At 41.6% G+C, this 23,439-nt stretch overlaps 1 protein-coding gene across 1 annotated transcript in view; it reads left to right on the top strand.

The window, feature by feature from the left end:
- Nucleotides 1-23,439, top strand: part of PHEX (phosphate regulating endopeptidase homolog X-linked) — a 136,489-nt gene that overhangs the window by 56,939 nt on the left and 56,111 nt on the right. The window contains exons 10-12 of the mRNA XM_034755287.1: nucleotides 628-721; nucleotides 4,441-4,569; nucleotides 8,406-8,507. Coding sequence (XP_034611178.1) covers nucleotides 628-721; nucleotides 4,441-4,569; nucleotides 8,406-8,507 — 325 coding nt within the window. The remainder of the gene's footprint in view (nucleotides 1-627; nucleotides 722-4,440; nucleotides 4,570-8,405; nucleotides 8,508-23,439) is intronic.

Genomic DNA, 23,439 nt, shown 5'->3' with positions numbered 1-23,439 from the left:
GCAAGTGTGAAAAATTGGGACACTTTTTTTTCCAGTTGGGGGGTAGGGAGGGACACAGCATAGTTTCCTAAATAAGACAAAGCCTCTAATATCAGGACATCTGGTCACCCTAGTTAATACCACGTAATGACTATATATGGGAGCTAATTATCCATTATTTTAGTTTCATGATCATTATTTGCAGGTCTTACTAGTAAAGAGAGAGAACCTGCACTTTGATTTACAAGTCAAAAATGACCAGATATTGTGTAGTTTCTGTACAGAGCAGTTATGTAATTACTGTCATTGCATAGCATTTATCATTTGTGTAAAGAGTACCTAAATGAAAATTGCATTGTAAAAACTATGAAATATATATATCAGGATACGAATGTGTTAAAAGCATTCTCTAGAAGATGGCTCCTATCATGAAATCAGGCAGTAAATGGCTGTCTTCATGCAATTTCTTCTGTGTAATAGGATTTTATCAATTCGGTCATAGCTCATCATTAATTTTAAAGGTGAAATTTCTGTCATTCAGTTCAAACTGCTCTTACAGAAAGCCATTCAGATATTGCTTCTACAAGTGCTTTGCTGTACATCACATGGAATTAAATGTTTCATAAATATGTATGTCTGATTTAACAGGACTATTGCCAATTATCTGGTATGGAGGATGGTTTATTCAAGAATATTTAACCTCAGCCGACGCTTTCAGTATAGATGGCTGGAATTTTCGCGGGTAAGTTCAAGATTTTTCAGTTTTTATGATAGGTGAGACTGGTAGTGACATTCCCCAGGGTACAATCTGAACTGTTGAACTCTTTAGCCTGGGGTGCCTTCTACACGGCTTTGCTCTCAGAACATCCACTCTTGGCCTGTTCACACAGACTTCAGCATGCAAATTCACTCCCAACTAAATACGTGAGCATGCTGACCAGTCACTCCTGAATTACATACAGGTCGACACCCACAAATTCCTAGTCCCAGCCTCGTCTCCCAGAAATTTGCATTTTGTACTGCTTATTACCCTTCTGAACAGTACAAGCTCATAGAAAGTCCATCATTTCATCAAAGGAAAATGATAATGCACCAGCCCTGTTATCCCAAATGGAGTTTTCCCACACACTTTAACCTAACACACAGGTTAAGATAAAACAATAATATAAGAGTACTAACTACAAAAATAGATTTTAAGTGATTACAAATAATGATGCATAAGAACCCGGATTGGTTACAAAAGAGTAAAACGCAAGCTAACGGCTAACTTAACAAATGAACAAAATTCAAAATGAAGGTTTTCCTCACCATACGTTGCAGTAAATTTCACCGCCTGGGTCTCCTTCCAGCCTGGGCCCCTTCCCCTTGGTTCGGTCTCCTTCAGGTATTCACTGATGTCATGAGCAGAGAGATTGGAGGAGGAGTTGAAGTCAGGAGTATTCCTTCCCTTTTTATAATTCAATTTTTTATTGGCCAAGTACAATAGAGTGCTGACCTATAACCAGCCTGGCAGAATATTAAGATCCCAAATGGAACCCTTAGAGTTTAGGGGTTGTGCTTTATGACACACCAAATAGCTACTTGCATTTATGTACTCACTTGAGAAATCAAAGAAAATATATACATCAAGTTGGTTGTACACTTTCTAGCACAACATTTTCAAGTTGTCATGTAAATAGGCCATGTGAGGGTTCCCTGCATGTGGGTGAATTCCATCCAGTGTGCTAAGCACAGTACAGACAGGCCCCTGAGTTTCCAGCTTGCCCCCGCCTGGCAATGGGTTTCAGATCTGAAGAATGTGAATCTTGGCATCAAGAGGTTTAAAATGAAAATGGTTTGCACTTTGCAGAGGAAGGGGAGGGGAAATTAAATGTGGAAGGTCATTTTCATAGGCTGTAAAACAGGACATCACTGTTGAGAAATTGCTTTGTTTATAGTATCAGCCATTTTTCTACACTGTAGTGCTAGTAGCACTCATAGCAGGCCAAGCCTCAGTTACATTGTGTTACTTACCAAAACTGGATTCAAACCAGTGACTTAAGGCTGGAGAACCCTGTGTCCCATAACTATCCCTGTAAGCCACAGACTCCCTGGATGTGTGGTTACTTTATAGTAAGTTTAAACTTTACATACTATTTCCATTTCATTGGGGGAATTATTAAAGTGACTTTTACATGATGAGACAAGGCATCAGAGGAAACAAAGATTTCATTTGCCAATAAATAAATAAATAAATAAATAAAAATCCTTGAACGTGTGTTTGAAACCATTAAAATCTTGAGGATCCCTGTTTTCCTCCATTTTGCACCTTCCTCCTCCCTTGATGGCCATTGCCACATGCCAGTATGTTTTGGGCTGACAAAAGATGAACACAGATCCCTTCAGAGTCCATCAACATTGCTGTTTAATCGACTGGAAAGGGGCTCCATTAAGGGCTTGCCTATACTTATGGCTAAATCGGTACTGCTGCGATTGATGCAGCATTGATGGCGGAGCGCTCTCCCGTCGACTTCTGTAGTCCACCTCCCAGAGAAGAGTAAGGTAAGTTGGTGGGAGAGCATCTCCCATCGACACAGCATGGTGTAGGCACAGCGGTAAGTCAACCTAAGCTACGTCGACTTCAGTTACTTAACTTATGTAACTGAGGTAGCGTAACTTAGGTCGACTTTACACCTTCAGTGTAGGCCAGCCCTGAGTGACTCCAGGCATTTCTTCCTTTCCCGATAACAAATTGGGGAGCAGGCCATTGGGGGAGGCTAGCCCTCGGCCCCTCCTCTTCTGCCCAAGGCCCACCCCTCTCCCTCGCCATACACCTCACTCCCCCGCCGGAGTTCAGAGCGCTCCCACCATGGCCGCCGGCCCCACAGCCCTGGGCCGCTCGAGTGGCCTCAGTGTCCCCAGCCTGAGTCCCGGAGTGCCGGGTGGGCAGCACACGGGCAGGGCCACACTAGGCTGTTTGGGGAGGCTCAAGCCTCCCCCAGCCTATGATGCCCACTGCCCATGGGAGCAAGGCTGGCGGGTACAAAGTGGTGCAGGCAATCAATATATTTTGACTAGCCTACATGCTGACACTTTCTCTCAGCCAAGATACCTCCTCTCACAACACCACCCAATACATTTTTTGTCTCACTGGAATCTGACAGCCTGCTATCTCTTCCCCATCCTCAAAGTTCTTCCTCCTCCTATAGCCTACTGCCCAATGCACAAACAATGTCATGTTTGGTACATTGAAGGGAGTTGTGGTATAATAAAATGGCTAGTCAAAAGATATGCATATGCATATGTCAAACATTAACTCTGTAGTGTTTGAAACTTTTTGCCATTAGAAATTATTCAATGAAAGATTAACTTTGTCTTCATGGCTTTTTTTCTTCTTCTTTTACTCCAATATTTCTTTCCTTCTATTATACATATTATTACTTTTCCTCTATTTTTTCAGTATGTTTCACCGCACTCTTATTTCTCTGATGCTTTTCTCATCTAACCTCTTCCTTCTACTCATTCTGTATATTATTCTCTTGCTACGTTCTCTGTAGTCTTTCATTCCCTCTTTCTTATCCTGGACTATTACTCTACATCCAACTATGCATGTCTCTCTCGCAATTGCACACTGGACCTCCTGCTCTCTCTCAGGCACTAGGGCCACTGTTGCCAGAACGGAAGGAGCAAGGGGCCATGCCTCCCACTTTTTAACAAAAGCGGAGAATTCATGTCCCTGCAGATCGCCCCCTCAGAATAATAGTTTCTGCCAGGGAGGTGCTACAAATATACATTTTGCCTACTCGGAACTCTGCTGTGGGACCAGAAGAGAGGGCAGCTGGCTCATTGCTGGAGCAGCCAGCCATGGAGAGAGAAAGAGCAGGCATTTTGGTCTCAGCCTCCCCACTTCTACAAAGGTTCCAGCGCCCTCTCCTACCTCACACATTCATGCCCCTCTACACTGTCACACACATTTGCCCCACTTCCCCCACTCAATGATGCCTTTCTACACACCCACTTTTCTACTGCATTCACACACTCATTGATAGCCTCTACTCGTGCTGGTGCTTTCTTTCTCACACTGATATTAGTGCCCTCCCAGAAATGCCCATGCAGGCAGGCATACTGATGACCTTCCACCTTCAGTAGTTCCTACCCCAATCCTTTGCATCCTAATGGCAGGCCTGGTTCAGGGGAATGGGGATTGACCAGAGGGGTGGTCTTTTGGATGATTTTGAAGTTGGTGCAGAATGCTGCATCCTGCTCATTAAATGGTGAATTAGACATTAAGAAGGCAGATCCTCAGCTGGTGTCTTTTTGAAGACTATAAAAGTGCAACATAAATAGTAAAATGATTCTGCTGTTATATATATTAGGTTATGTCTGTCTGTTACTTTTCAAAATTTACCATGAGGATACTAGTTATTTCCATGGTTTTTCTCAAATGGCATGTTCTGATGGTTTATTGTGCAATGCCAACAGGTAATCCAGGGAACCACATCTTTACCTCCTCAGTGGGATAAATGTGTAAACTTTGTAGAAGGAGCACTCCCTTATGTCATTGGCAGGATGTTTGTGGATGTCCATTTTCAAGAAGACAAGAGAGAAATGGTAAGTCCTCCTCAGTCTCTATCTGAAAACTTTTAAATAGTTTCTTTCTCCCAGCAGAATAAATTTCAAGTTGAATTTAGCTTTAAAGAGAGACTTTCCACCAGCAATGATTTTAAAAATGTCACTTATTCAGAGTAATGGATGGTAGGGAAAAACAGAACAAAGAAAAGGAAATGCCTCCTCTCCCTCCAGCTAAATTCAATCTGTGCATTCATTGCCAGTTCAGGCCTTTGAGACAAATATGTAGCTGGATTTAAAAATGTATCCAGGTAATATTTTCACCATGAATAACACTTGTAGTTATGACTTCTAAGATAAGGGTAATTCTTGTGATGCAGGAGCCAACTGGCATCATCATTGGAACTGTAGGATCTGATCTTAAGGATCTGATCCAAGATTTCTCAGCTGTGAGGGTCAAGAAGGATCTCCTCTCTGCAGGTGCAGCATTGCACAGTTGACTATATGTATTCTGAATATCCTCCCTAGAAGTTTGAGCTAGCATAGGGAATCCATAACTGATCTCTGGCCCACATTTTGGGGAAGCTCCTATCTAAAGATCAAAACTCAGGATTTGTGATTCATAAAATTTTAGGAAGATAATTTTAAGAAATCTGTGATCATATAATCAAACCTCCTGCATAACACCGGTCATAAAATTTCACCCAGTAATTCCTACGGTGGGAGGAATTATTCTTCCATATTATGTAAGTGAACATGATTGAGCCCAATAACTGGTGATTGAATTAGAGCAGGCCTTTCAGAAAGCCATCTCTTCTCAATCAAAAGACTTCAAATTAATGCTGAATTTACCATTTCCCTTGATAAATTGGTCCAAAGATTAACTATCCTCGCTGTTAAAAACTTGTGACTTAGTTCCACTTTGATCTTTTCTAATTTTTTAACTTCAACTTCCAGCTAATGGATCTTCTCTTTAGTGGGCCTAAGCTGAACCCCAAATACTAGATTCTGGGAAAATTCAGATTTGGATTGAAGTGCCTGATCTAATATACGGTAGTCAAGGGAAGGGTTTGACTTCAGTGGGCATTGAATCAGGCCCAGTCTCCTGATCTAAATTTATTGGCTTGACTCAACCTCTAGTTTCTTCAGTTTCATGTGTAGGACCAGGTGTTGGCTGCTGTCAAGGGCAGGATCCCAAATTGACCAGTGGTTTGATTTGGTTTGGCAAAGTCTTTGTTCCTTATATTTTCAATAATGATCTGGATTCCCTTTTTTACTGTTGTAAGCCTTTGTCTTTGAACTAGAATTTCCTTTCCAACATCCAACTTTTTCAGCTCCTTGGTCATTCACTGAATTCCTAAAGTGGTGTTTATATTACAGTTTGTTAGGGAAAAAAATACTGGGATGTCACAAACGTAGCGTAATGACCTCCATGCAGGTTTATCTGAGGGCAGGTCTATACTACTGCTTAAGTTGATCTAACTGATGTTGCTGAGGGGTGTGAAAAAGGCACCCCCCCGCCCCTGAGTGACACAAGTTACAGCGACCTAAGCGCTGTCCACACTGGCGCTATGATGGTGGGAGACGCTCTCCTGCTGACATAGTTTCCACCTCTCACGAAGGTGGCGTAATTATGTCAACAGGAGAGTGCTCTCCTGCTGGCATACAGCGTTTTTATCAGATGTGCAGTGGTGCAGCTGCACCGACGTAGCGCTTCTAGAGTAGAGCTGCCCTGAGTGTGAGTATGGAAATAAAATTAGAGGTCATATTGAATTGGTTGAAACCTTGAAAATTGTGGCTCTTCAAGTTTATTTTTATAATTTTTTCTCTTCCTCTTTTTCGGTTCTTTTCCCCTTTCTTACACCAGGCAAGCCATTCTGATTTCTAGAACATTTTTTCCTTAGCTAAAGGAGAGTAGGTAGCTATCTATGCTAAGCAAATCATGAGTTATGGATAGTATGGTGTTTTCAGGTCTTAGTCACTGATGATGTCTCATGACATGCATGCCTTCTCTCTCTTCCTTTTATGAAAAAAATATTATCTGTGTCTAAATATAGTATTGTTTTTGACCTACAGACTCTGCAGTGTTTCTTACAGCTATGCCTGAGCAATTTCAGTAATAACTCTGATAATATGAATAGGTTTCTTCTCCCACCCCCTACTGCTACAGCTGGTGCATAAAACCTAAATAGACACCAGGGTCCAATTGCAGAGCTTGAGTTTGAACTTGCAACCTCCAAACACAAGGAGTTCACCTCATTAGTGTACGAAGTTAATTGAGTCAGTGCTCTGCCATCAATATTCTTTAAGTTACTTTAGTCCCTTGGATGTCGTTTACTGAGATGGTTTGGTCATATTTAATGTTTTGTTCTGGTTGTCCTATATTGTCTCTAAAGTAATGAGATATTAAAAAAAGGAGGGGAGGAAACTGAATAGTAAAGAGGGCAAGTGCTTTCCTTTAATTTGAGACACACACACAACAAGGAAATAACAGCTCAAAATGTGAGTCTGATGCATTCATGACTGCTCAGCTGAAAATAATGTTGCTATTTTTCAGGGTCCCTCTACCCCCACAAGGACATTTTAATGATACCATCTCTACTGATTAACATGTTGCACATCCATGTTAATTGACATTTCTGTTTATTTTTAAATTTAACACAGCTGATAAACTTTATATAGTGATATGGTCGAATCCTTAGATTAGTTTTGAATGTCTTTTGCTATCCCAACTTTTAGGCCTGATCCAGCTCCAATAACGTCGGCCCTTTTTTTATTGCCAAGGTTGCGTCTTTAGTAATTTCCTGTGTCGTCAGCCTCACCTGTCAACACAAGTAGAAGCAACTGACTATGAGCACCTCTGTTGTTCAGCTCCCCCAGCCAAATACATAGGACTGATAACATTTTCGCTCTTTAGACCAGCAGAATAATCTTTCACTTGGGATCAGATGCCATGGGGTTGCTTGATGTGTATCATTTTAGGCTATTCTCGAATGTCTATCCTCCTAGTTTCTAGGTGAATAATAGAATATCAGGGTTGGAAGGGACCTCAGGAGGTCATCTAGTCCAACCCCCAAAGTTCCGCGGGCCAGTCTTGAACCCACCCAAGCAACCAGTCCAGTCATGAAATCAGACTCTCACAGTCTCTCTCTGTCAGCTCTTTCTAGGTCCCCAGTCACTATTCCTGTTACTATTCCTGTTTTTGAAATTCAGTGACACCTTGTGTAGTCATTTTATACCTGTGCCAAGTGGATGAAAAATGCAACCAGATCAGAATTGTGGTGCCAATGTAAATTACTATCCAAGGTGCAAAAACCAAGGAAAACTGGGCCCAGTTGGGTGTTCAAGCTGCTACCATCTGTAATATAAACAGTAAACTTTAAATTACAGTAAAAGTCCACAAACAAAGCTAGTTGGATAAATAATAGAGCTCTGCTTTGTGTTTGGGTACGGTTCTTTTGGATGAATGTCAGTCAGAAGGAATACTGGGCACTATACACATGTGATTGGGAAACAAATTGCCAGGAATTTCACAAGACTTCTGCTGTTCTCTCAACATGTCCATCATGAGCACAAGAAAGGCATTCTCATGATGACTGTTCATTACTGTGTCATGGAGGAAACAATAGTCAGAAACTTGTGTAGTGTAGCTGGTAGAGATGAAAATGAAGGCAAGCACTCTATGACTAGAAATCCCAGGGTTGCGGGGAGAGACAGCGTAAGGTATGTGGGGAAGGAAGGAGACTTGGTGTCATATAAAGAGAGACAGATGTAGTCTTACCCCACAGGTCATTCATATACCCAGTTAATCAAGAAGTTTGCTTTTCTCATAGTCAGTTTCCCATGACTCTCTTTATTGGGGAGAATTTGTTTTGCAGATGGCGGAGTTGACTGAAGGGATTCGCTGGGCCTTTATCGACATGTTGGAAAAGGAAAATGACTGGATGGATGTAAGAACAAAAAGGAAAGCTAATGAAAAGGTAACTTTTGATGTGGGAAAATGAAAATGCTGGGTGAAATCCTGCTGCGTTGAAGTCAGTGGAAGCTTTGCCATTGGTTTTAATGCTGTGTTTAAAGTTCCATTTACTTGTTTATTATTTTAGAAATGCACATTGGCAATCTGTTTGCCTACACTTGTAGGATACTGGGCTAGATGGACCTTTGGTCTGACCCAGTATAGCCGCTCTTATGTTCTAATGCTGAGAAACCCGAACTCCTACTTTTCTGCTAAGCTGTTAATTTTGTTATCTCATTTCCTCCCATGTTCACCCTGTTTGTTTTGTCCACTTCTTACACCCTGACTGACATGGAGATTGTGAGCTCTCTGGGGCAGGAGCTGTCTTCCTCATTATTTGTCAGTACAGTGCCTACCACAATGATCCTTGAATGTGCTTTCTAGGTGCTACCATAGTACAAATGAATAATACTACTATAAAATATTTTTAAGTTTAGATTGTTTAGGATGTCCAGTACCTGGAAGGAGGAGGCTTCAGTTTAGCAATGAGTATATGAAGATGTTATATCTGGCATCTTCTTTGATGTCACTGTTGGAAGTCTACCCCCTGAAAACAGTACTTCCAAGATGACGTCACCCTTCCAGTGAATCAGCAGTCCCCAAATGCAATGATATCACATCATTCTCAAGATTGGCACTTCCCTTCATGATAACTTAAACATTGTGTGACATTATAGTGCTGAGGGTGAATTGGATGTTAGAAAGTACCCAAGACTTCCTGAACCAGGTCCCTCCATCCCGCACTTACACTATGTGAGACATGGAAAGTGATCTCGGAAAACAGGGAGCAGCACACAGAGCAACAATCTGGATTTGTCTTCACTGCAAAAAACGACTGCAAGAGTCAGAGCCTGGGTCAACTGACGTGGGCTCACACTCTGGAGCTAAAAATAGCAGTGGAGACATTTGGGCTTGGGCTGAAGCCTGGGCTCTGAAATCCAGCAAAAGGATGCTCTCAGAGCCTGGGCTCCAGCCCGAGCCTAACCGTCTATAGTGCTAGTTTTAGCCCCATAGCATGAGCCCACTGAGCCTGAGTCAACTGACCCAGACTCTAAGAGTCACTGCCAAGGGGTCAGTCTCTCTTTCTCTCTCTCTCTCTCTTTTTCTTTTTACAGTGTTGACATACCTTAAAAATGTGTGAACTCATAGGAGGAGAGGATGGGCTCTTCACTTTATTTGTGGAAGTGACTGGACAGCATTCAATTGACAACCACCCTTTCTGAACAGAATTATATGCAAGCAGAGCTGAATTATGTCCCACTTGCTGTGCTTGAACAAAAATAGCAGTTTTAATTTAAGAAAAGCAGTCTTCAAAGCTTTTTGAGAAATCAGATGAAAAGGCTGCGGAAGTTATTTTATCTTTGGAAAGTTTTAAATTCAGTATGTAACATCTTTGCTTCATGCTGCCTTTCTCAAGAACACATTAGGAACGTATAGATGGATGAGTGAATCATTCAGGGCACCAAAGCCAAGGGTAGCAGCATCTCACTATGGTTCTTGTTAACCTGATAGCAAATGGAGTGTATTATTATTTGAGCCACCAATTACCCACATATTTTTACACAGCTTGTGAAGTTTAGGAAATGAACAAACTAACTGTCTGACTATATCTAATATAGATACCAGTGTATCTAATATAGATACTTGCCCAACTCAGGGTGAATTGATGCCATTTTTGATCTTTGAAGAGGGAAAGAGGCCTTGTACATATTTTTTTCCGAATAATAACTATTCTAATAATATCATAAGAGTCTGGCCTCATTTTTCTACTAAATTATTTATTTAACCACTCTCCTGCACTACTTCTGTCAGCCGCCTATTAGATATAGCAGAAGGCTGAACAGAAGAGAGCCAGTAGGAGAAGGTGGTAAAAGTACCGTAAAGTCCGTAAGAAGCCAAAAACCATATTGGTCATATGTCCTTCTGATACATACAAAATGTGCCTGGCAGACTAAATTCAGAGCTAATTTAAAAACCCTACAGTATGGTACAGTAATATATGCACTGTTTCAGTTGAAGTGAATGGGACTTCAACAATTTACTTCAATGGGAACAGGAGCAGGCGTATAAGAGCAAAGTATATTTAAAGTATTATTATTTATTATATTAAAATGATTATTCAAAAATCACAGTAATATCATTGACAGCTGTCACCTTTTTGAATCATTACTGTAGAACATATTTTTTATAAGAATTCACATGTCTTGTGTGATTTTTAGCATATTAGACACAATCCCATAATAGGGCATAAATGGGATACAAAGTGAAATGACCTGATAAAATAATGCATTTAAAAAGCCTCATCCATCTTAAATCCCCTTAATCCAGAAGTGTTTTAAATAACCCCCAAATCTTATTTCATTATGACTGTTCTTTTAAAAAAATTAAAAAATCACAATCAAACAATAATCTGATATATTTAAAACCAACGCACAAAATGTCAGCTTTGTTTGAGTACTTTGGGCAATATTGGCAGAATATATAGGGAGCACCCTTCTCAGGAGAGATTGGCATCTTTCTCAAAAAGACATCCAGGAAGCAAGGTAATTTTCTAGGATTATGTAAGGCTTCAGATTGTAGGTTTACACTGAAGTTTACAGATAGATACCAACCCTGCCAATAAAGAATAATATGGTGAGGCAGTCTTAGTTTTGTAGAGATCTGGGTGGATATTTCGATATGGGCTCAAAGTGTTTATTCATAGAATCATAGAATATCAGGGCTGGAAGGGACCTCAGGAGGTCACCTAGTCCAACCCCCTGCTCAAAGCAGGACCAATCCCCAACTAAATCATCCCAGCCAGGGCTTTGTCAAACCTGACCTTAAAAAACCTCTAAGGAAGGAGATTTCACCACCTCCCTGGGTAACCTGTTCCAGTGCTTCACCACCCTCCCAGTGAAATAGTTTTTCCTAATAGCCAAGCTAAACCTCCCCCACTGCAACTTGAGACCATTACTCCTTATTTTGTCATCTGCTACCGCTGAGAACAGCCTAGATCCATCCTCTTTGGAACCCCCTTTCAGGTAGTTGAAAGCAGCTAGCAAATTCCCCGCCCTCCCCCATTCTTCTCTTCTGCAGACTAAATAATCCCAGTTCCCTCAGCTTCTCCTCATAAGTCATGTGTTCCAACCCCCTAATCATGTTTGTTGCCCTCCGCTGGACTCTTTCCAATTTTTCCACATCCTTCTTGTAGTGTGGGGCCCAAAACTGGACACAGTACTCAGTTGAGGCCTCACCAATGCCGAATAGAGGGGAATGATTATGTCCCTCAATCTGCAGGCAATGCTCCGACTTATACAGCCCAAAATGCCATTAGCCTTCTTGGCAACAAGGGCACACTGTTGACTCATATCCAGCTTCTCGTCCACTGTAACCCCTAGGTCCTTTTCTGCAGAACTGCTGTCTAGCCACTCGGTCCCTAGTCTGTAGCAGTGCATGGGATTCTTCTGTCCTAAGTGCAGGACTCCGCACTTGTCCTTGTTGAACCTCATTAGATTTCTTTTGGCCCAGTCCTCTAATTTGTCTTGGTCCCTCTGTATCTGATCCCTACCCTCCAGTGTATCTACCACTCCTCCCAGGTTAGTGTCATCTGCAAACTTGCTGAGGGTGCAATCCATGCCATCCTCCAGATCATTAATGAAGATATTGAACAAAACCAGCCCCAGGACAGACCCTTGGGGCACTCTGCTTGATACCGGCTGCCAACTAGACATGGAGCCATTGATCACTAACCGTTGAGCCTGACGATCTAGCCAGCTTTTTATCCATCTTATAATCCATTCATCCAGCCCATACGTCTTCAACTTGCTGGCAAGAATACTGGGGGAGACCATATCAAAAGCTTTGCTAAAGTCAAGGAATATCACGACCACTGCTTTCCCCTCATCCAGCCAGTTATCTCATCATAGAAGGTAATTAGGTTAGTCAGGCATGACTTGCCCTTGCTGACTGTTCCTGATCTGTTTCCTCTCCTCGAAGTGCTTCAAAACTGATTCCTTGCGGACCTGCTCCATGATTTTTCCAGGGACTGAGGTGAGGCTGACTGGCTTGTAGTTCCCCAGATCCTCCTCCTTCCCTTTTTTAAAGATGGGCACTACATTAGCCTTTCTCCGGTCATCCGGGACCTCCCCCGATCACCATGAGTTTTCAAAGACGATGGCCAATGGCTCTGCAATCACATTGGCCAACTCCTTTAGCACCCTCAGATGCAGCGCATCTGGCCCCATGGACTTGTGCTCGTCCAGCTTTTCTAAACGGTCCTGAACCACTTCTTTATTGATTGTAGTATTTCTATTGATATATTTTATAACTGTGCCAAGAGCTTTGGATGGGCACATGTTAAATGAATAAATAAAACCCCTTGATAAAATAATTTACTGGATAAATGGGAGACTTACCATGTGTCAGATCCCTAGAACTTTAATAAGTAGATTGCTTGCACCAATATATGATTAGCTTTACACATCTTCCCCCTTCCATTTTTTTCTCTTTTTACTTTAATACAATAACATATAAAACAGAAAATTTGGTGGTTTTACCAGTATTTATTTACTGGTTTGATACACAGAAAGTGCATCTGTCTAAATGTGTCCACATTGTGTCATTGCCTGTGTCCACAATGCTGCTGTGATCCTGTCAGAGCTCACAAGTTGAGAGGTTGTTTTGGGTCAGTGCTTGAGATGAGGAACATCTGCATAACGTGTATCGCTGTGGATTCCGAGGTAGACCTCTGGGGTCAGTACTGAGCCAAAGCCCAGCATTATAACAGAGAGTTCTGTGTAGCTGGAGACACCATGTTTCAGATGAAAGGCCAGAAGGAACCACTAGCCTGACCTTCTGTATAACACAGCCCATAGAATGTCACCCCGTTATGCCTGCATTGTGCCCAGTGACATGTAAAATAACTGCTCTGGCTGCTGTGGTAATTTAAATGTCTCATGGCATTTTTATAAGAATAACATTGTTAACTTGAGGACAAATCCAACTATGGGTGATTACAATCTGACCTCAGGGAAACTCTCCTGAGTTCAAATCCATTGCTCTATCCGCTTGGCCATACTATTTCATAATGACACGTAGTGTAGAGTTACTGTGTGCAGTTAAACAGCACCTGCATTTTACCCAGAAATGGCTGCATTTCATATAGCCTGTTTTGTCTATAGTTTGTTCAGCTGTTTTTCGTTTGTTTGTTTGCTTTTGAGTTTGCAAACCACATTGGAATGAAAGGAGTTAATTATTGTTATTTTCCTGTTTACCATTTCTACTGCATTGGGTCAGTTTCCCTGGTATTTAGTCCCTTTTTAGTCCATGGACAGTTAGGCTGTAGCAGGCTTATTCCTTTATTGTGCAACAGGTAAAAGACCTTTTGTTTGTATGTTTTGGTTTTGTGCATTGAAAATGTTCTTGAAAAAATTATCTTCTTCTAACATGATCTTGATGGGCTCATATGTCTTTATGTTTAGGTGACTCCACTGTATTGCAAGTGGCTTGATAGGCTTACTGTTCACCTCAAAGAGGATACTGCAGATTCTGCTTGTGATAGGGATACTCGCTTCCACGTATTTACTGCAGATAGTGCCAGGGGTCAGCTGAACAACAACCTTCTATAAGCCTGACCCAAATCTCACTGAAGTCAATGGAAAGACTCCCATTGATTTAGGCAGGCTTTGGAGCGGATCCCTATGGTAGAATCACTGCCATGGTTTGGTTTTGGGAGAGCAGCCAGCTCAGTCTTAGGTTTGAAAATTGGCCTTTTTAGCAAGTCTAAGGTTATGTGGCCTTTTGAGCACTTCTTCTGCATCCTTGTGCTCTCTGTCTCAAGGAATCTCACCTTTCCTCTTGGAATACTCTGGAATTTAAGTGTTTCTTTCCCTCTGGAATAAGACCACGTAATAAAAATCCTGTCTTTTAATCATTTCAAACCCCTATGCTGTAAGTATGAATTGAAACCAGTTCTACTGAAAGCAGCCTATCCCCCCATGCCCCCTCCCAACCATAAACAAAACACCCAAAGAAACGGATCCTAACAGGCTTGGGTGTTGTTTTTTTAACATGCAATTCTCACCTAATTCTCTGGATGGAGCTCATGGTATTTCTAAAAATCATAGTTAAATCAGAGTCTAGTATCTGGCACCATGCTTTCATATTCTGTTTACTTTTTCTTCTGTTAGTCTTACTTTATTATACTCTATTTGGCTATAATCAAGGATGTGTTTAAACTGTTCCTGTCAATCCTTTGAGTCTTAGATGGAGGCCTCTGATTTTTCTCTTTTTAAAACCCATTTTGCTTCCTGCTCTCACTTTTTAAACTCCCTATTTTGTGAGGGTCATTAAATTTTGCCTTCATTTTTAAGTATAGCTAAATTATTCAGATGAGTGCAGCTCAATGGGTGTCTTTGGCATGTGCTGTATGCATTATGTCAGTCATGCGGAGAGATACCTCTTCAATAGCTCTTGTGCTGGCCCAGCTCTGAGTCACCTTGCAGCCTATTGGGAAAGCTGACAAATGTGCAAAAAGGGCCTTTTCTTTTCCTGACAATGAAAGTGTTGATAGCAGACTGCTATATCAGCCTAATGATACTGACAGCTGCATTTCCTAAGGATGGACCTGAAGAGAGAAAAGAGAATCCAAAACTGAAACTACATAAACATGACTCTTGTAATCATGTCCTAATGATGATCCTAATTTTTAAAATCATAATTTATTGCTGCTTCTTCAGAAATGATAATTCACTGGACAATGATCATTGTGAGAAGTAAACTATAATTGTGTTTCTTGGGCATGGACAAGATAAATTAATTTTTTGCTCACCCCTTTGTTTTCCTCCCTTAAAATGCCCCTTGTACTTGAGTTTAATGGGGGGCTTGAGAGTAAGATTCAAGATCTATATACCCAGACATATTTTCCAAAAGTATGAAAATTTACTGCTTTTTATGAAGTTATTTTATTTGTTTTGATGAAGCACTGTTTTAAAAATTTAAAGTACAAATGACAAGCCAAAATATCTTGTGCTTCTGTAATAAGATCTTTCTGTAACATAATTAACCTTTCTAGGTTACAGAGCACAAATCCCAAGGTCACTCTGAAGTAATATTGTTGCCTACTGGATTTGACTGCTGCCCGGTTTTACCTTTCTCTAAGGAAGTCCTATTTACAATATTTGTTTCCAATCCCTTCTCTCCCAGTCTGAAGACTGATAGGGCAGAGTCATAGAAAAACATACGCATAATTCTCTGCTATGTTTCTTAGTTTAGTCTCTGCTTACATTGCTTGATTCTGTTCCCAGTGAAGTCAATGGCACAAGTCTGATTGACTTCACTGGGAACAGAATCAAACAATATAAACTGAGGCAAAATTCCCATTGACCTCTGTGGTGCAGATCAGGTCAATGGCCTTTACAAACCAATGCTTGGAGTAATTTAGGACTATCTATAATAACAAAGGCCCCAATTCAAAAAGGTATTTAAGCATGTGCCTTAAGCACTTGTGTATTCTGATTGAAGTCAACCCCGTTGAAGTCAATTGGACTACTTAGGCACCTTACTGAATAAGAGTCGTAACCATTTTAGCTGAACCAATTTTAAATGCTTTAAATATGGTATTCCTGGTCAGTGACAGGAGCCAAAACTGTTCTGAAACTATGTTTAAAGAAGAGCTAGTCACAAAGTTTTCACCAAAATGTTTCTTTTGTCAAAAAATGTCAATTTGTCAAAACCAGAACTGTTTATGGGGAAAAGGGTGGCTTTGACAATTGTTTTGGCTCAAATTGTCAAACCCTCTCCCTCCCCATTTTCAAAATGAAAAGTTCTGGTTTTCTAGTTCCAAAATGACTTTTCAGATAGAAATGTAAGCTAATTATATTTTTAAAAATTGTTAGAGAATTATCAAAATTGAGATTAAATGCTTTGAAATGATCAGACATAACATTTTGATTGATCTGAACCAAAACTTTTTTGGGGAGTTTTCTGCTCCTGAATATTTTTGAGATTTTGACACCTTGTCCTTATTCAGGATGGGAATAAATGTAAAAATTCTGAAAATGTTCATGAGAAAGGCAAACCATTTCCTGCCCAGCACTAGTTTATAGCTTGTTCATCTAATATGGTTTAAATAATAATGCTTTCCATTTCTGTCTGTCTTTCAGAAATAAAATGTCTATAAGCACCAGCCTATTGTTTGTGTTTATCCCTTAGGTTAGTATTTCCCAAACTTGGGACGCCGCTTGTGTAGGGAAAGCCCCTGGCGGGCCGGGCCGATTTGTGTACCTGCCGCGTCCGCAGTTCCGGCCGATCGCGGCTTCCACTGGCTGCGGTTCGCCGCTCCAGGCCAATGGGAGCTGCTGGAAGCAGCAGCCAGTACGTCCCTCGGCCCACGCTGCTTCCAGCAGCTCCCATTGGCCTGGAGCAGTGAACTGTGGCCAGTGGGAGCCGCGATCGGCCGGAACTGCGGACGCGGCAGGTAAACAAACCGGCCCGGCCCGCCAAGGGCTTTCCCTACACAAGCGGCATCCCAAGTTTGGGAAACACTGCCTTAGGTTATAAACCAAATAATGCAAAAGTACTTCTGCAGATTAACCAGTCCTGAGCCTCAGCCCACCCATCAGTAGCTTGAGACAAGAGAAGGAAAAGATAGATGTTTCGGTGTGTCTGAAAAGTTAACAAAACCAGGCTCTGACAGACCATATATAGGAGTGAGTCCCAAAACTAAAGACCCCACCCCTTCCTTTATGTTTATATAGCACCTTCAATCCAAAGATCTAAAAGCACTTCACAAACCTTAAATCTACTTTAGAAACATTAATGGACCCTGCTAGGTTTACTCTTGTTCAGTGACACCTTACTTCAGAAAGACCTGGGAACCGAGGGGGAAACATTCAAAGGCAGAGATGGAACTCACTAGGAGTTAGGTGCCGAACTCCTATTTGTGCCTTTAGAAACCTTTGAACCCAGGCTTCTCCCTTCCAGATTTGTGCTTTTAATCACGAACCTATCTACCCTGTCTTTAGTGCAGACTGAGCCTCAGTGATGATTTTGCTGAAGTGGAATATTTTAGTATTTCTGTAGTCTTGGGTTGTGGCAGTGCTCTGATGTAGACATTGAAGATTAAGATGCCAAGCTATATTGTAACAACTACACCGTTGGGGGACCTGGCTGCAAAAGGTTAGTCTACTGATACAGTTAAAATATGATCTGGAATGTGTAATGGGGCTGAACCATGTTTTAACTGTGTTTCTGAACTGCCCTACAGGTTTAGAGGACAATAAACATACCACCATTCAACTCAGATTTGTCTTTACAAAGTGGTTAATCCTTTTCCTACTATGCTCATGAATGTGTGCAGAGAAGAACACTACATGACAGGTTGAAGGAAGGAAGTGAAGAGTACTGTATTCATTGGAAATGAGGAAGGGAATCTGGAAAGGTCACTGTAGTAACCCAGACTGGAATTTTGCCAGGACACTGAAGTTAACACCCTTCTGCGTTCGTCTGGAAAATGACAGTGTTAAGGATAACATTTCAACTGGCAGATAAAACGAGTGGCAGAGACTTTCCTTTCAGTGTGAAAGTATTTTACACTTTTTTCTTGTATTAAAAAGAAATCTTCACTCGCGGTTGGATTGACAATACATAGTTACAAGTCCAACACTTCTTCCTCCAATAAACTTTTATTTTGGCCCCAGAGAATAATATCTTTCAAAACCCAAATTCAATTAATCTTCTCAGGAAGATTGGGGTTTTCTGCTCAGTAACCATATGAAATGTTCATCTTTGGCCCGAGCTGAAGCTAATAGCCATGGCATGTTTGCTTATATCTTATCTGTGAGGCTAGATCTGCTGCTGTCAGCTTCTCCCTTGTTATCTGGCTGCTGCTACTGCTCAGTCAGTTGTACAGTGATGTCAGTTCCATTAATAACCTGAGCACCATGCAGACAGATAGTGGAAAATGGGTGAAGGGAAAGGAAATTGCATTTAACCCTGATCTCTTGCTGTCATTTTTCAGACCCAAGCACAACTCCATAAGGCCAGAGTGGGTGCATGATATCAAAACACTTGTGACAAATCTCAGGCTTGAAACAGAGGCAGAGAGACAGAGAAAAAGATGGAGGGACATACATACAAGTAAAATTGGGCATGAATCTGGAGCTTTTGGAGTGGAAATGCTGTGTAAAAGCAGTGATACACACCATCTTAAAATTAATTCTTCTGAAGTGCAAGAAAGTTGCTCTCATTTCTGCAAACTTTGTTGTTTTAGCTTTGACTGTCATTGTTTTTGCTGTTTCTCCTGCAAAACCAAACCCCTTTTATAAAGGTACATTTTAAAAAGGATTATTGCCCCTTTGCTGAGCAGTAATGAATTCTCATAGACTCATAGACTTCAAGACGAGAAGGGACCATCATGATCATCTAGTCTGACCTCCTTCATATCGCTGGCCCAGAACCTCACCCACCCACTCCTGTAATAGACTGATAAACTCTGGCTGAGTTCCTGAGATCCTCAAATCATGATTTAAAGACTTCAAGTTACAGAGAACCCACTATTTACACTAGTGTAAACCTGCCAGTGCCCCATGCTGCTGAGGAAGGTGAAACCCCCTCAGGGTCTCTGCCAATCTGACCTTGGGAGAAATTCCTTGCTGACCTTAAAAATGGTGATAAATTAGACCCTGATCATGTCAGTGATACCCATCAGCCAGACTCCTGGGAGAAAATTCCCTGAAGTACTCAGAGCCCTCCCTCTGAGGCCTTGGAGGCCATTTTCCTGTTAGGAGCTGGAATCAGTGAGGCAGAATAAAGTACATTCTTACTTGAATTTACAAAATGAACACATGTCCTGTTTCCTTGAGCAGAGGTTGTAACAGGCTACATACAGGCAGAAACCCCAAGTAAGGCCTCTGCCTTCCCATCTCCGAGGAGCAGCTTCCTTGGGCCTGTGTCTTTCTCCAGGACTCTCTCTGAGGGCTTGGCTACACTTGGGACTTCACAGCACTGTATGTACTCCACCTCTCCGAGGGGAGTAGCTTACAGCGCTGTGAGTGAGCGTGCAGCACTGCAGGCACTGATTACACTGGCGCTGTACAGCGCTGTACTCGCTGCACTCAGGGGGGTGTTTTTTCACACCCCTGAGCACAGCAAGTTGCAACGCTGTATAGCACCAGTGTAGCCAAAGCCAAAGTCAGACAAATCCAACTGCTTAACAAGGCACTGTTTCTTTTCCTCCTTAGCCCCTGAACCTTACCCTGGGAAACCCTTAATTCAAGTGTTGCCTCAGACTGCATGGTCTGGAAAAGGTGACCTGGTCATGGACCCTTCTTTTGCCCAGAAGCTCTGAGAAAGGAGCTGAGAAAGATCCCGTGAGAAAGGATGATACCCAGGTCCCTTACTGACTCTGTGGGTGCAGTTACTACATGGCATCTTTAATTCTTTTATGGAGAGTTTAATCCTGGGTGCTTATATATCAACCACCCCTAATGTGCCAACCACGAGCACCTCCTACCGTAACAGGATAGATTCTTCAATATGGGTTCTGCGGGGAGGTTCCTTTGGACACTGTCTTCACTGCCCAAACAGCCATGTTTTAAAAGCCAGGTTCCAAACCCAGTTGCAGCAAAACAAATTTAGGACATGGCTTGATCAGCTGGTGGAAACCAATCACTCATGTTCCATTTATTTAAAAATATGTGTTTCCAACAAGTCTTTTCAAAGCCACTAATGGCAGACTTCCAGTGTGAGGCAGGTGCCTAGCTACTGTTTGTCTTCAAAAATTGTCACCTTCGTTTGGCCAGCTGTTTTGATATTTGACGATGTGATTTGCTTAATTTGAGAGCAGATATAAAGGACAGTGTAGGGCCAGATTCTGTAATCTACATGTGCTTTTGACTGCACTTTGTGTACAGCTGGTCCTGGCAGGCTAGCTGGCTTGTGTGGCCATAATCCTCTCCCTTATGCTGGTGAAACCAGGAGTAACTGCATTGGTGCAGCTCTATGTGCTAATGCATATTTTTAATACCCTGAGTACTAGACAGCAGAATTGATGATGCAGTTTGGGGAAACTTTGTTATAACATCAGCAGAGATTAAATTGCTCAAGCATTTCATTAGCCAATGATGTCTGAAACAAAATAATGAAGAGAAATGTTAAATGTCCCATTGAAATGCTCCAGACTCTGGTGGTGGTAGAGTTTACAGAGGTATTTTTCTTTAACGGAGATCATCAGATGCAGGAAGAGGCTGCTTCCTTATTGGCTATTCACCAAGCAGCATGCAGTTCTCAGTGGAAAAGATGCTTTGTCAGCTACTCCCATTTATTAGGCAAACACTGATGTGCCTACGTTTTTTAAATAAGTGGTGACTGTCTGCTTCTTCCTTGATAACTTTGAAAAGTAAGTTTTTTAAAATTTAGAAGTAATCTAAGCTCAAGAATGGGATTTCTCACAAGTGATATCTACTAGAAGGAGAGACCCTTTCCTAGGTAGAAAACAGAATGTCTATTCTGTTTGTTTGTTCTGTACCTTCTTGCCTGCATTGTGTGTCTGTGAGTGTCTGTTTTCTTGTCTGAAGGGAGGGTAGGAATGGTAAGGGGAGTAATATTGGTGTGCTCGTTGCAAGTCTGCACAGAAGGGGCTCTGGTCAAGTGGACAGAGTTCCTCTCCACAGAGTGAGACAACAACTGCAAAGCTCTGATCATAAGAACTGTTTCAAGTGGGTGACAGACTGAGTATATTGCATTGTTAGCATTCAGTATTTTTGAATGTTCAGGCTGTGAGGCATTTTCTAGGTATTTTGGAGATATGGTTGTTCAGTTACAGAGTGAACAATTTACCACCATATGGGTGGAATCTATTCTTGGAGATCAGGGAAAGGGAAGGGTAAATACAGTTGTCTTTGCTTGAATTTAAGTCCATGATGGCTGCTAAGTTTCTGGGAAATGCTAAAGTCCATGCACTTGCTGGCTGATTCTGGACTTTAGGCCCTGCAAAGCATAGGGCCACACAGATTGATGGGGTCAGAGGCTCCCACTGGTTTTCAGGAAACTAGAAATATAAAGAAAATTCTTAGATTTTGTTAGTAAAAAATATCCCTTTTCCAGGTGAAGATAACATTGGAAATTTTAAACGAATGTCAACTGATGCAAACAGAAGGCTTGGGTTGGAAGGCTGTCACTGTCAACAGCGGGTTATTCACAGTCCCCCTCACAGCTATCAAGACAGACCCTGGGGACCACAGATCCCACAGTGCCAGGCCCTGCAGCAGGAGAGAGCCTCCTTGCCCTCTCTCCCTCCCTTATGCTCCCTTTATAGCTGTGCACAGATGATGCTATGTTATTCAGAACCTAAACTTTCCTTTAGCACGTTGAATTTCTTAAGCCCTTGGGGGTTTTTACCATGTCAATCAATGCAGTGCTCTTTGTTAAATCTCCTGACATGCTAGAGCTTAAACAAAAAACACCCAAAAAGGTTTTGCTCAGAGCTGTTCATGTTTCCAGCAATGGGTGGCATGGCAACCATTTGCAGTAGAGGTCAATTGCTCAGGAGTTCTCCAGGTTGGGGGTGAGGCACGGAGTAGGTTTCTAAGAAGCGTTTAATGGAATAATTAGAGCAATGCGCTAACAGATGAAGGTGCAGTTTGTATGTATTTATTTTTTAAATAACAACCCTCCTGGGTTCTGAAATGAAACACACCTGGGAAGAAAATCTAGCATGACTTCAAAGGGAGGGATAACAAGGTTGTTTGTTAAAATGAAACATTTGGTTCTGGAGAAAGCACAACATCATCTGGAGATCGAGGGATGGTATAATTTTCTCAAATACCTAAGTGATTTAAGAGCCTAAGTCCAATTGAAAATGGGGCATAGGCTCCTAAGTCACTTAGGCACTTTAGAAAACTGTGCCCAGAGTCCTAGATTGTGTTGGATCACACTGTGGGTTTGCAAGTGAGGGCCTAAGGAGCTTCTCCTCCCATGAATTTCCAGCATAGGGAGGAGCACCATGTCCTTGGGCTGGCCTGTTCTTGGGCCCTTTCCGTGCAAGGATTTTTCAGGCCTAGGGCTGTTTCTGGAATTAATTACTCCATCTTCAGTGAGGGCAGAGAGGAGGAAGGGCCATGTCCCCATCTACCTCTCACTGGCCAGAAGTAGACATTGCACCCTTTCCAAGGGTAGCGCGGTATCTGTGAGTTCTTGCAGCATTTTGCCTGTCAGACATGTCTTCCAGAATTTCCCCAGAGCTCTACACCCTTCCCTACTGCCCCCCAACAGCAGTTGTTGCTACATGTTTCAATCCCACCTCAATCAATCATTTGATTTTATTCATGGATTGGGGTGTCCTCACTTATGAACTGTAAAATGTGAAAAATAGAGTGGTAATTTGCTCAATGTTTAAATTTTATTTATTTTTATTTTTTTAAAAAGTGCATCCTAATGAACTTAAACACACACACACACTAAAGAATTTAGTCATAGCGGGTTTTTTTTTGCCTGGATTAAAAGGAGCATCATTAATCATTCACTGGGATCTTAATGCATCCTTCTCTGAACTTATCTTGCAAAAGCCAAGATGCTTGTGGATAAAATAGGGCTACCAGTCTGGCACTTTTAAAATAGTAATACATTCACTAAAAAGAAACAGTAACAGCTGCAACTATAGGTTTAGTCCAATCACATTTATGTATCTGAAAAAGTGGAAGAATTATTGTAGCCCTGAGGTTAATAAGAACTACATTATAAAACAAAGGACCTAGCATACAGGCATAGGGTAAGATTTTTCAAAGCATTCAGCATTATCATTTTGCTCCCGTCAAAGCGGGAGTTTTACCGTTGGCATCAGTGGGACTAGAGATAGGACAAAGTTGTTTGTTAATATCTGATCTGTATGTTTTTATTGCTTGTATTGATTGGTGTTG

This window comes from Trachemys scripta, chromosome 1 (assembly GCF_013100865.1).
Source record: "Trachemys scripta elegans isolate TJP31775 chromosome 1, CAS_Tse_1.0, whole genome shotgun sequence".
Taxonomy (NCBI): Eukaryota; Metazoa; Chordata; order Testudines; family Emydidae; genus Trachemys; species Trachemys scripta.
The sequence above is the reverse complement of the archived record's forward strand: the minus strand, read 5'-3'. Positions and strand labels throughout refer to the sequence as shown.